The sequence below is a fragment of the Ceratosolen solmsi genome, unplaced genomic scaffold (assembly GCF_000503995.2).
Source record: "Ceratosolen solmsi marchali unplaced genomic scaffold, CerSol_1.0 scaffold11, whole genome shotgun sequence".
NCBI classification, from domain to species: domain Eukaryota; kingdom Metazoa; phylum Arthropoda; class Insecta; order Hymenoptera; family Agaonidae; genus Ceratosolen; species Ceratosolen solmsi.
Genome location: NW_011948416.1, coordinates 7168127 through 7182104, shown reverse-complemented (window position 1 = coordinate 7182104; position 13978 = coordinate 7168127). Strand labels below are relative to the sequence as shown.

Below are 13978 nucleotides of genomic sequence, written 5' to 3'. Positions count from 1 at the left end.
CGTTCCCTCGATTATCTATATCAATACGATATAAATATTCTTACATAGCTAACTTATAAAAAGGAATCAATTCCTAATGTTTATACAGAAATTAAAATATTAATCCTTCATTATTCCTAACCATTTAGAACTTTTCGTATACAAGCCTCTTTATTTAGTAAATTTCTAGCTCTCTAATTTTAATGTAAAAATTACGGTAATCTTATGCATTAATGATTTATCGATTAATTATGGCATCTACTTACGGCAAATAGCCATCCCATCCTTGATGAAGTACTCAATACCATTTTTTGGAGTTGTAAGTTGTTTATGCTGGAAATTGTACGAACAGACCAAGTGTATACAATTAGCTTTTGAGCCTTAGCATTTATATAGTAAAGAAATGTCTCCATCCCCCTCTTTTGTCCCTAATTTTCTAAACAACAATGTCCCAGTCATTATCGGTTTGATTGTCGATTATCCTCTCACTTTAATGACAGCAATCGTCATAAAGAAACCGTCGTCCTACACTATTAAAGAATAAGGCTTAAACCATTTCTAATTTTTAAGAATATAATTAGTATTATTAATATTAATATTTAAAAATTAGTAAAATTTTATTGTGTAAGGCACTGGAACAAAAAAAAAAAAAAAAAAAGATTTGTTTCAATCAATTAAAAATATTTCATAATCTAAAGAAGCCTGATTTTTGTTTCTTTTTGAAAAATTGATTTTTTAGGTTTTTGCGATGTCATTACTCGACCGCTTATCTTTAATGATACATATTAATGAAAATCTTGTGATCACATAGAAATTAATAATTTCATTAGAATAACATAAGGGATAAGGTATGTTCATTCGCACACTCAATGACAAGATTAATTCCATGGAAACCTTATAGACATTCAACCATAATTATTATTAATAAATCTTTAATATAAATTCTATCGAGTTGTAAAATGAATAATTGCAATAATCACTCTACACGTTAAAACTCTATAAATTTTATAATTAAAGTATGCTATCGAGTAATATACTGTAGAATAAATGAACAAATATATGATAACATGATTATAAATATGTCAAAATAAATTAGTGAACCATTTCGATGTTTACCTGTTAAACATTTTAGAAACTTTTTAATTAAAAGACCTTTGAATATTTGAATATCATTTCTGGGCATGTGAAATGAAAATTTGAAACATAATCTATGTGACATTGTGTAAATGTATGCGTATGCATGCACGAGTCCACACAAATATGATTATGAATAAAATATAAATATACATTTAATAAACATATTTGTAATTTAAACAATTGTGTAATATATTTCTAATATCGACCAAAAAATATCCAGGTAGATAATTTTAGTATTAGTAAGGATTGAAAATTTCCTCATAAATTGTTTGTGGCATTTCGAAATTTTATATAAAAAAAAATACCCATTTGATGTAACTAATATATCTTTAACTGCGCTTTCACATTATCATACAATTGCAGTTTTTCTGTGAAATGGAAGGAAAATGTGGATATTAAACGATATCTTAAATCCATGTGCGTTCATAGGATATTATTATAATTAAAAAAAATCTTTATTGATATTTTCCTAATTAAAACGTTTTAAAAATATTGTGATAAAGAATGAATTAAAAATTATTATTATTTAAAAATTTGACGAATATATCGGCAATTTTATTCAATACAAAATTTCTTTTGCTAATAATAATTGTCATTATTTCTTTTCGTAAATTAGCATTGTAATGAGAAAAAAGTATTCTTTTGTTTTTAGTGATTGTGAAAAATTGTCGCTGAGTTTCGATTTAATGTGCTTTATAATATTAAAACTGACAATTATAATAATAATGTTTTTGTATTAAGTCTACATTAAAATACTTGGCTTTTCCTTTTCGTTCCCTATAATTATTTTTATAATTTATATTTGGAAACCGGTATTGAGTAAGTTGCGAAGATATGGTTTAATTTTGTAATAAACATTTTATGTAAAAAGGACAAGAGGGACAATAATTCATACTTCATAAAGCATCGATTTCTCGACGAAACCTTTCGCTTTCTCCAATTTCACATTTGTATTCGCCGCTTCTGCGACGCTGCCGATCTGGCAACAATGTCAGCCTAAGCTTCGGCCAATCCGTTGCCTCGAACGTCTCAAACCAGTCAAATTGTAACGTACATTGGAATATTCCGATTATGAGGGGCAAACCGTAACGGGATATGACCGGTAAATTTACATATACGACTTACGGTAATCGCCGTGTCACTTTTCAAACAATAAATAATACTCAACGGCTGAGAATACGTAAATAAATAAACGTTTGTTTAATCGCGATAGTTTACAATAAAATAAACTTTTATTTAATATTTGCGTATTATTTAATTATTGTCGTGGGTACGTTTGACCTAAGGCTGGATAATATTTTATTGAAGCAAGCATCGTTAAATCTGCCATCATGCGTTACTTATTCTACCTCTTATTTATGACTGTTAATTAATGTGGATTTTGAAGAATTTCTCTCGTTGCGAGAAAGTTTGTAAAAATGTATTTGAAGCTGTTGCTTTAAAAATGCTAATAATACTCGTAGAATTGGGGCAGCAGCCGTATTAGAAGGTAACGAGGGTCGCTTGCGCGAAGGCTTGTAATCATAATAAGCATGCGTCGAGCGAAAATCTTCGCCTTCCCTTCGATCGCTTATTAACATTATCCTAATGAATCGACTATAAGCGCCAACGACTGGGTGAGAAAAAAAAGCTCAAAGAGTGCGTTATTCGTAGGCAAAAATCGTGAAAATGTGGCAATAGGATCCGGGAGAACGGTCAGGTTAACGGTGAGAAAAGATGGTTATGTGACGGTAAAGTCGGTGGGTCGGATATGTCAATTATGAGGAGACGCTAAGCTGCGGCGTTGGCGCGCGCGCGCGCGCGTGTGAAGAATCGCTTGTGGGGGCCGAAAGTGGGGGTCGAAGCGTTTCCGTCATTTGCGTAGACGTTGAGCGGCATCGGGACTTCTTCCTCTCTTGGAGCAGGAACGTCGTTGAGGACGGACCTCGAGGGCCTGGGACGCAGCGCGGCATTTTCGTTTCTACGCCGCATTGCGAGGTCCGCGCGACGAAAGAGAGAGAGAGAGAGAGAGAACACGCATCGATAATATCGCGGTTGGGTCGTCGGTACTGATTTAATATCAGTAGCAAGTTTTCGAAGAAGAGAAGACGCAAAAGCACAATGGGCGAAGAAGCCGTGAACGTTAAGCCAGAGCCCCAAGACGCTCAGCAGGACAGTAAGAACGAGATCAACTCCAGCGGCGGTGGTGGAGGCAGCGGCGGCAGTGGCGGTGGCGGCGGAGGCGGAAGTGGACCCGGCGGTCCTGGAGGCGGCCGTGGAGGACGCGGTGGACGTGGTGGCAGCGGCGGTGGCGGCAGCGGTGGCGGTGGTAGCGGCGGCGGGGGCGGCCGCGGCGATCGCAAGGGCGGTTCGAGGTTCTCGGGTGGACGGGGCGGCGGCGGTAACCAAGGAGGCCGCGGTGGACCCGGAGGCAACCAGGTCGGCCCTGGAATGGGCGGCGGCATGATGAACGACATGCAGGTAAGGAGGAGTGGAATGACCGTTGCCTCGGCCGTGATAATCTCGACGAACTCCCCGTCGTGCGCGGGGAGCTTGGGAAGGTCGAGGAAAGACGCGAGACGCGGCGGCGGCGGCGGCGGCGGCTGGACTCGAGCCAGTCAGCACATGGCGACGCGACTATTAATTTTTAATAGCCTTGGGGTGCGATCAGCGAGAACGTGGCGACGACGCGTAGGGAGTTGGGAGAGTAAGTAAGGCGGTCAATGATGTTGGATGGGATCGACGGATTATTATTTGACTGAACCGAGCCATTATTCGTTGTACTTTGCGGGCTGTTGGACAAGCCAATGAGGGAGTTTGATTGAGAGTGTATTTGTCGAGTTATTTGGGTAGGTAGGTAGATAGGTACACAGAGAGAGAGAGAGAGAGAGAGAGAGAGAGAGAGAGAGAGAGAGAATGTGAGTCATATTTTATAATAAGAAAATGTGGAAATTTGGTCGGATATTTGAGATGTTGGATTAATCGCGCGTTAGGCCAATGATGGCTAATGAAAATTGTCGAGCGAATGTCCATGGTATGGCGATGGCGCCGCGTGGGTGAGGCGTGGAGGAGGGTAATAGAATATCGCTATCCTTATAATTGTTATAATCTTGAAAATTTTTCGCTTAAGGAGAGGAGTGCACCTATAAATAATCGGCCGTAATGGCGTGAAAAATACGTCACATAAAGTATGTGGAATTTATGAATCAATAATGGCTGCCCCTCGTTTCATGATAATTTCTCGACTTTCCAGTATAGCGCGAGAATTAGAAGAATTAAATTAAATTTAAATTTAATATTGAGAAGCGCGAGTGCGAATGTTCGCTGTAATGTTCGGTTCGTTCGATTTCTTATTCTTTTCATTTTTCCTTTCTTTTCTTGTTCTTGAGCATCTGACCGCGCGTAAGCAGATATCGATTTTCACTCTCGTGCAAGAAACGAAAATGGCTGCCGAATTAAAGCCGGTGGCTTATCCTCCCGTCGATACGTGTGAGCAATATGGCGTCGCTTCGTTCGCGTTTCAAAGATCACAGCTCCTTTGAAAATTTCGTTTGAATGTTGAGAATGGCACCGATTATATGCAATCGTTTTTTATTGTTTTATGATTAAATTTTCCCCAAAAGTAAAAAAAAATTATAATCCAATGATTTTCATGGGAATTTGACTTTAATACGTTTCAATTATATAGCATTTGTTCACTGAGTCATCGAAATAGATACGGAAAAAAGTGTCAAAATATGGAAAAATTGTAAAATTATTATTCAACGTAATATTTAAAAAATATATATACACACATGCATAGATTCATATAATTTATTTAAATTTTCCATTACATTAAATTTACATACACACATACGTTGTAAGTCAATTATTTATGAATTGATGAAAATTAGATTTTCTTTTTCTTTCTTTCTTTAATAATTAAACAAATATTTAATTACGATACATATATTTTAGATTAACTAGTAAGTTGTCTGCAATTTATATCAAACATGTTGAGTAACTTTAAACAATTATGGAATGTAAATTTTTCTAAAGAAAAATAATAATTTCACTAGTTTTTTCTAGAAGCGATTAGCTTTTAAATACATAAAATTAATTCTTAAATGGAGATTATCTATAATTATTGATTAAAATGGGTAAAAATATATAAAGTAATCGAAAAAAATCATTATCTCGCCAACATAATTATAATTTTATGTCGCTGTAATTGTTTTTAAAAATAATGTATATATAAAAAACTAAATGAACAATTTGTAGCTTCTATGCATTTTTAAGTGGATAATTAATTGTAATTGTCACTGGTAATTATAATTTTTTATTTATAGATTAAGTCAATGCTTGAGAATTCAATGGACGATGGTATGATGAATCGTGGGGGTGGAGGAGGTGGAGGAATAATGAACAGAGGTCGTGGTGGACGCGGAGGTGGTCGCGGTGGTGGTGGAGCACATGGCGGTGGTCATGGGGGCCATGGCGGACACGGCGGTGGTCATGGAGGACACGGAGGACATACTGGTCAAGATAGAAGTGGAATGCAAAACAGATCGCAAGATGACAGATTAATGGAACGTATTATGTCTATTTCTGGACCAACTCATGAATTACCACCGCAAGACATCGAAGAAAAAAAGTTCAGCGGTAGAAATCGTTTGTATGTTGGAAACTTAACCAACGACATCTCGGAAGAAGAAATTCAACAGATGTTCAATTCATATGGCGAAACCTCTGAACTATTTATCAACAAGGAAAAGAACTTTGCCTTCTTAAGATTGGTAAGAAAGTAAATTGACTCTTTATGCATTCTTTATAAATATCAAGTTAAAATGATTACAACAATTACCGTTTGATAATAATGATAGTACTATATGGCTGCATTTTTTTTAAAATGATTTTATTTTTTCATTAAATTTCATCATCTTTTTATTTTTTATACGTTATCTTATTAGTAAGGCTTATTTTTGTTCAGGATTTTCATGCAAACGCTGAAAAAGCTAAACGTGAACTGGATGGTACTGTTAGGAAAGGTCGAGTGCTTAAAGTGCGTTTTGCACCTCACTCATCAATAATCAAAGTTAAAAATTTAACGCCTTGGATATCTAACGAACTACTTTCTCATGCCTTTGGTGTCTTTGGAGAAATTGAGCGTGCAGTTGTGATTGTGGATGAGAGAGGAAAGTCAACTGGTGAAGGAATTGTAGAGTATTCGAGGAAACCGTCTGCACAGATGGCTTTACGAAAATGCACGGAGGGCTGTTATTTTCTTACTGCGTAAGTTTTTTTCTTTTAAATATGAAATGGCAAGATTCAAAAAATTTTTTCATAAATACCCCAACGCCACGCTTGTTTGATTAACTTTGATCTACAAGTGCCATAGATTGAAATTTCTTATGGGGAAAATTAAATAGATATCCAGCTAGGAAGCATGGTTTGGTATTATAATACCTTATCATGTGCCGAAAGATTAGGATACAAATAATATATATATATATATTATATTTACCAGTTTTTAATTTTTTTTTTTTTTTTTTTTTTTTTTTCATATTTTCAATCGACAATAACAATAATAATAATATTACATTGAATTTCTATTTACAGATCACTTCGTCCCGTTGTTGTAGAACCTTTCGAACAAAATGATGATATTGACGGCTATCCCGATAAGAATCTTCCTAAAAAGAACGCCGATTTTTATAAAGCACGCGAAGTTGGTCCACGCTTCGCTTCTATCGGGAGCTTTGAACATGAATATGGGACGAGGTGGAAGCAATTACACGAGTTGTATAAACAAAAGGAAGAGGCATTAAAAAGAGAGATGTCTATGGAAGAGGAGAAACTGGAGGCCCAAATGGAATTTGCTAGATACGAGCATGAGACAGAACTCCTTAGAGAACGTAAGTTCGGATATCTAATTAATTATTTTTCAAAATTTGTATAATGTGTTAATATAATTTATTACTATCTCTTATTTTGTAATATTTTATATTACACTTATATAAAGTTTTCTTACAATACTCGACACGAATTTCTGAGCTAATTAATTATATTATAATGTAAGTTTTTTTTTATAATTCAGAGCTTCGAATACGCGAGGCCGACCGCGAGAGACAAAAGCGCGAGTGGGAAATGAAAGAAAGGCAAGCGGAGGAACAAAGAACTCGCGAGGAAGAACTTCGAAGACGGCAGCAGGAGGAAATGGCTTTACGAATTAGGCGGCAAGAAGAAGAACTTCATAGAAGACAGCAGGAAAATAATCTGTTCATGCAGGTGCGTTACATAAAATTATCATAACTTAATAGAAATATCCAGTTTACTTGATATACCTCACCATTTTGAAAATAATTATAATGATTGTAAAGTATAATTTTGTTATTCTCTAATTTTATCATTAGGAGCAAGCGATGCGCGGCGGTGGCGGCGGAGGTGCCGGAGGAGGCGGAGGTGGTGCTGCCAAAAACTTCGATGGCATTCCATCTGAACGCGATGGTTACCCTTCAGTGGAAGGTACATATAATATAAACAAATATTTAAAGAATTTTTATATAAATTAATTTTTATACAACGTAATTGGTGAAATAATTATTATTTTTCTTTACAGCAGGAAACAATTTGCCAGTGGTAATGTATTCATTTTGATTTCTTTACATTCGTTATTCTTATATTGAAAGCTGTTGTTTTCCTTATCCTCACTTTACTTTCTTTCATTTATAAAAAAAATTATTTTACATTCTGAATTATTTATCAAACAATAAACCACTGGAGCATTTTATAAACTCCGGGAAGAATATAGAAAAGCAATATTTCGCAATTTTTTATGCATGATTTTTTTTTTAAATAATCTTTTACAATACACGTTCCATGAAATGTTTTGAAATAGTTTCTAAACAGTATGTCTTTAAATACAGAATTTCGATGTCTGTTAATTTTTCTAAATGATATATGAAGTCGAGTTTTATTTAAATGATATGCTAATTGCTTACTGTAATTTGTGAAATTATGTAAAATTGAAACACATGGAGGAATTAATGAGCACTAACAGCTTTAATCAAATTCCCATTCATATGTTATGTTGGTTAAAATAAGTTGGAGATTTTGGAGTGATACAAATAAAAATTTATTATTTATATAATCTTGATAGGTAAAAAGAAAAGAAAACAGAAACTCGTAGGTACATTATTCTATTGAAAAAATAAAAAATAAAAAAAAAATTTTAAAAAAAACCATAACTTATACAATTATTAATTAACTATACAAATTGAATAACCAATTTGGGATTAGAAATGAAATTTAACTTTGAATACAAATTTTAGGTAGGTTTTTAATTTATGAACTAAAATAGTTATTATTCTTAACCCTTTGGAGGTAGCTTATATTTATTTATGTAAACATTCAGTTTAATATCATTAGCTAACAAAGTTATATTATGTATCATCAGATTAGAAGTTTCAATTGTAATGAGCCTATTTTAGTGTACACAAAACGAGTAGATATTATAAAGTATATTTTAAGACAAAATAAAACAAAAAAAACTTCAAAGGGTTAATAATTTTATATAAAATTAGCAACAAAAATATATCTCTAAATATTGCTAGAATACGAAATGGTATTTCGTATTTTGTAGGAGAATATTTGTAAATATAGTTTTTCTACTTCTCAGTACAAACTTCACTATTTATTATGAATATCAGTTCTAGAAGATGCTGATACGTATCTTATTGCAAGTAAACTTGCTTTACTATTAATATTATTTCTGTGTTTCACTTGATTTCTCCACGTGCTTGCAGACTAAAAATTCTGTATAAAAATATCGTTATGTATTAAATAATAATCTTAAAATTATATATGGAACTACTGTGTACCTAGTAAATTAAAATCTAAACAAATTAAATGAATTGTACATCTAGAAGTGGAATTTTTTTTTATTTTGTTTATTTCATTGTCTATATTTAAGAGTATCACTTATTATTTCTATAATGACATTGTACAAAGTCCATTGAAAAAGTGTTATTGTACGTATTTTTAGACTTTTATCCACTTTTAGACTTGTAGTTCCATAAAACTTTGACAGACCAAGAAATGCCCAACTGCACATAAAGTGTGCCAAAATTACGAATTAATGGTCACTAATTTTATCTTCACACATTGAGTAATTTTTGCAGGCAAAATCTACTAATATTACGATAATTAAGCAATTGACTGTTAATAGTCAATAAAAAATTAAACGATAATCTACTATAATTAAAACCTCAATCTCTGCAAATCCTATAGTAATTTGTAATCTATGCTTATTATTTTAAGTTTTTTATAATTAATAAATAATTAATCAAATCTTAGTTTAAATTTTATCATAAACATTCGTATTAGTTTCCTTAATAATCATTCTACTGCTAATAAAATGATAATCAATATTAAATTGTTGGAATGTGTGCAAAATTTGTTTTGGGACTGCGATCGTGCAACTCACTATTACTCAATCCACCTTTTCAGACTGCAAAAACATTTTAAGAACTGATCGTTATTTGATTAGCAGAATCTGTTACTTAAATTCTGAAAACGAAAATTTACTGTATGGATGGGAATATTAAGATGTGATGGCTCTTGTGTCACGAATATCTTTACGTTTTTTAATTAATTATAGTTGAGTAACTTTTATATCACTTTAATTTATTTTAAAGTACCTTATGCATTATGTCCTGGGGATCAGTGAAAGTTGATTAATTAATAACAAATAATTCCTCAAAACGAAATGCGATGTAATTCTTTTATGCTCCGAAAGATTATATATCATTCAGTTATTTTCACACATGTTTGTGTAATTTTTTTTTATGAAAAATTGAAGATTACTGTATATTTTGTTGAGACTTCGAGCATAAAGGAATTAGCCAAATTAAATCAGCAGCATAGCCATTCATTCTATAAGTGTCACCAGAATAAATTGGTGTGCCAAAAAAAAAAAAAAAAAAAAATAGCTTATATATCTTTTCGTGGAGGCTTTATGTACTGCAATATGGTTTACTAACCTGACTACTATTATCTAACAAAAATTAATTTGACTTATAGACTTGCTTAAACGCAACACAATTACTTAAAAGAAAAAAAGAGAATCTATCGAGGGACTAGAATCTCTTTGGAAAAAACAAAATAAAAAAACTTACTCAGTCTATCTTAGTTGGGCATTCACTTGGTCTGCTGAATAATCTGACTTCGGGTAGGACTGTAACATATGCTGTAACAGTTGTTACTATGTGACTCGTATGTTTTGTTTGTATATTTTAGGGATCGGCAAGACCGATTTATTGCACATCAAGTACAAAACGGCAATTATTTTTGTATTTGAAAATATTTTTAAATACAGATGTATTTAAATATACTGCTGTATTTGAATTTAGTATTTAAAGATAACGTTTACGAAGGTCCATACCGAACACAAATGTCAATTGTTCAAAGTTTAGTTAAATGTTAAAGGATTTTAACGTAAAATGTGTAAAGTACAAATAAATATAGCATTTAAAAATAAAATCAATTATATTATTAAATTAATTGATTGTGTGATTATTCTGTCGTACAATCGTATGTTATAATTCGGAGTTGAATAATAGCAAAACTAAATATAAGTATGAAAAAAAAAAAACGAAAAAAGAAAACTAAATGAATTTTATACGTAATAACATGCCATGAAATATATATTAATCAATAACTTAATATCTTTCAATTATTATTAATTCATTAATTATATAGCTTTCTACGATAAGAAATTATCATGAATTAGAAGATCAACAAATTATGACGTTTTAAAAACATAAAATGGTATTTAATTCTCAATATAAATGGACCATTTTTATGAATTTTATTATTTACAAATTTTCATCACAATAAATCATTTATATTTGTCAAGCATGCATCTATTCACGTGTATACGTATGCATACATACGTTTGTGCCTGCGTGGTGCGCATGTTTGTGTGTGTGTGTGTGCGTACGTGCGTGCGTGCGTGCGTGCGTGCGTGGAGTATTTAAAATTTCTGTACTTTTATAATTATGTACGTTACTTTCTGACTGTCTTTCATTATATTACAATAGATAAATATTTAATTGTTCTTAATGTATATTGAAAAATATTTAGTCTTTGGAAGTTTATAATATGAAAATAAAAAAAAAAAAATTTTTTTTTAACTGAGAATAAGTTTCAATGTGTAATAAAACGATATTACTCTTTATAAATTCGAAATAATATTTTTGATATTTTCAATTATAACTGAAAAACTTATGTTTAACTAGAAAATATTATTTTCCAAAGCATAAAAGTAAAAAAAACAAGTAGTATTTAAAAAAAAATATATATATATATATAAATAACAACATTCACAAAAACTATTATTCTTTCAAAAATTTTCACAAAAGTATAGTTTTTTTTTAATTATAAAGATATTCGAGCTAGACTAAGAATTTGGAAACTGATTACATTTTTTTTTGTCATTGTTTTTTTTGTTGATCTTTTATCACATAATCTTCTTGACATTAGATAAAAATGAATGATTTTATACGTTCCGAAGCCTTGAACATTATATATATGCATATATGTATGTACATATATATATACTATAGTTTTCGAAATTATCTATGTAGGGTTGCTTAATATTCTCTTTGACTATATCTAGAAATTAATTAATGAACAATTAGGTTGAAATAGTAATTAAAAATAAATATTGTATATTCATTAAATTGAATATGTGGTATATTCTTGATTATTGTAAATAATTGGTTCAAAATTTGGTTGCATTAAAAATAGATAAGCAATTACATTATGAGATTTTATCGATCGACTGTAACGAAATTTTTAGAATATCAGCATAGAATAATACTTTGTATTGTTCAATTTAAGCTACATGCTTTATATCATAAGTGCTGTAACAGTTTTATAAATATATTCTATATATTTATTTATTCATCTAATGATTCATTTTTAATTTGGCTTTATTTAAACGCTTTAATTTAAATACGATTTTCGAATATTTACCTATTTAGTTATGAAAATACCTGTATTTAAAGATATTGAGACTCTTTGTATTTATTAATGTGTATTCAATACAAAATATTCGGGTAAATGATACAATTATTGACAATGGCAAATTTATTGTAGCTTAAGGATTAAATGGTAATGAAAAGTAGAAATGAAACAAAAAAGATAAAAGATAAAAGACGAGCAAAGTTATCGTTTAATAAAAGTCAATTTTAGTATCGTTAATTCGATAAACTCTATATTGCTTCGTTCTCACATCTACGAGCCAGCTATTCTGAAAATATTATTTATTTAGAATTGAACAAAGAAAAAATTATTTTACACATATTTGAACAACTTGCCGATCCCTGTGCAGTGTAAAGAAAAAAAAAACAAACAAATGTTTTCATCACTTACTAGTTATTTAAAAAACAAAATGCTAACATTGTATTTTTTCCCCTTTCTTTTTTTCTATGTGATATGACGAAAATTGACGATGACCTGTCTGCTGCTGTTGAACAATGGATGGTCGCCCCCTCTATGTCTGTGTACCGTTTAAAACATTATTTAAACACACAAAAACGATACTCGTTTGTGCTACAAAATAAACTTATTGATATCATTGATATAATATAATATATAAATAATATATAATATATATAAATAAATAAACCGTAACGCGTGCGCGTATTGACGCATACTTAGGATCCAAAGTCCTTCATGGACCAATATAACAATATGGAACGCAACAATCGCGGGGGTTACAATGACGATCGTGGCCAGATAATGGATCTGATGGACATGAGGGTGGATATGGGCAATATGGGCACCAATCGGGGCGGCGCAGGTGGCGGCGGCGGTCGTTGGCAAGGCGGCAACGATCGTCAGCGGCCCGACGACTTCCCCAACAAGAGGAGGCGTTACTAAATATAAACAAAACAAAAAAAAAACAACAACAAACAAACAAACAAACGAAAAAAAAAGCATTAATAATTGAAGCCGAAGAATAATTAAAAGATAAGCATACGGATAATTCAGTAATTGGGCAATTATTTAGTTATCGAATAATTGTTAAGGAATTTAAGACGTAAATTTATTATCGTTCTTTTAATTATTCTTATTTCATAATTATTCAATCATTATCTAGAGGTCTTTTTTTTTTAATGCGATTGGTGGCGTTGGCAACTCTAAATCCTCATAGGAACGATCCTCGCTTCTAGCGTGCATACAAAATAGTTTCTTATACAAAGGTTGGCGGTACCCTGCGTATTCTCCGCTTGGTTTAGTCTGCTCCTTGTAGCTCGAGGATGCAAGAATATAATTAATAAATAATCTAACCGAGCGCAACGGGACGGACGTTAATCCTTCGCCGTTCGCTTCACTCAAATCTCTGACGATATTACCTTGATGAGCGTCTACGGACTGCGGCGAGGAGAACAACTAAGCGGAATATGCGTATGGGGGGGGGGGAGATTGTGCATTGTAAGAAACTGCTTTAATGTCGTCTAAAAGGGTCGTTTTAATGATAATTTCGAATGGCCAAGGCTGCGCATTGGCTTTGATAATAAGACAAACTGATATTGCGAGGACGTTCGAGAGAGAGAGAGAGAAAGGGCTTGTATGAAAGAATTTTTAATAGGTTTCATACGATGAGCATCTAACCTTTTCAAGTATGTAGCGTAAGGTTCTTAAGAAGCGATTTAAGATATTTTAAGTATTCGTAATTTTCGATCCAAGATCTTCGATGACAATTCAGTGTAACGATAATTTTAGAATTATGATTTGGTGATTTCAATCAATGCTGTTCGCATGAACAAATGTAAATTGAATTCAGTAATATTACATTGCTCATTAATACTAAAGTCCTACATTTCTTGATTAGCGT

At 32.1% G+C, this 13978-nt stretch overlaps 1 protein-coding gene across 4 annotated transcripts; it reads left to right on the top strand.

Annotated features, from left to right (window-relative positions):
* Positions 1-2980: 2980 nt before the first annotated feature.
* Positions 2981-13494, top strand: LOC105359253 (protein no-on-transient A). Of its 4 annotated transcripts, none has more exons than XM_011495791.1 (8): positions 2981-3576; positions 5424-5870; positions 6065-6366; positions 6694-6989; positions 7172-7362; positions 7488-7599; positions 7694-7713; positions 12799-13494. In XM_011495791.1, the coding sequence occupies exons 1-8, from the start codon at positions 3217-3219 to the stop codon at positions 13018-13020; spliced, it is 1950 nt and encodes a 649-aa protein (XP_011494093.1). In that variant the 5' UTR covers positions 2981-3216; the 3' UTR covers positions 13021-13494. The 4 variants fall into 4 exon arrangements, with proteins under 4 accessions (XP_011494093.1, XP_011494091.1, XP_011494090.1 ...); XM_011495789.1 differs by lacking the exon at positions 2981-3576 and adding an exon at positions 3728-3802 and having other exon boundaries at positions 7154-7362; positions 12808-13494; XM_011495788.1 differs by lacking the exon at positions 2981-3576 and adding an exon at positions 3730-3802 and having other exon boundaries at positions 7154-7362.
* The last annotated feature ends 484 nt before the right edge of the window (positions 13495-13978 follow it).

What these genes read in the sequence shown, in the direction of transcription:
- LOC105359253 (XM_011495791.1), top strand. Translation starts at nt 3,217, where the DNA reads ATGGGCGAAGAAGCCGTGAACGTTAAGCCAGAGCCCCAAGACGCTCAG. An exon ending in AAAATAATCTGTTCATGCAG is followed by an intron (nt 7,363 to 7,487) that starts GTGCGTTACATA and finishes TTTTATCATTAG; the next exon opens with GAGCAAGCGATGCGCGGCGG. An exon ending in CAGGAAACAATTTGCCAGTG is followed by an intron (nt 7,714 to 12,798) that starts GTAATGTATTCA and finishes ACGCATACTTAG; the next exon opens with GATCCAAAGTCCTTCATGGA.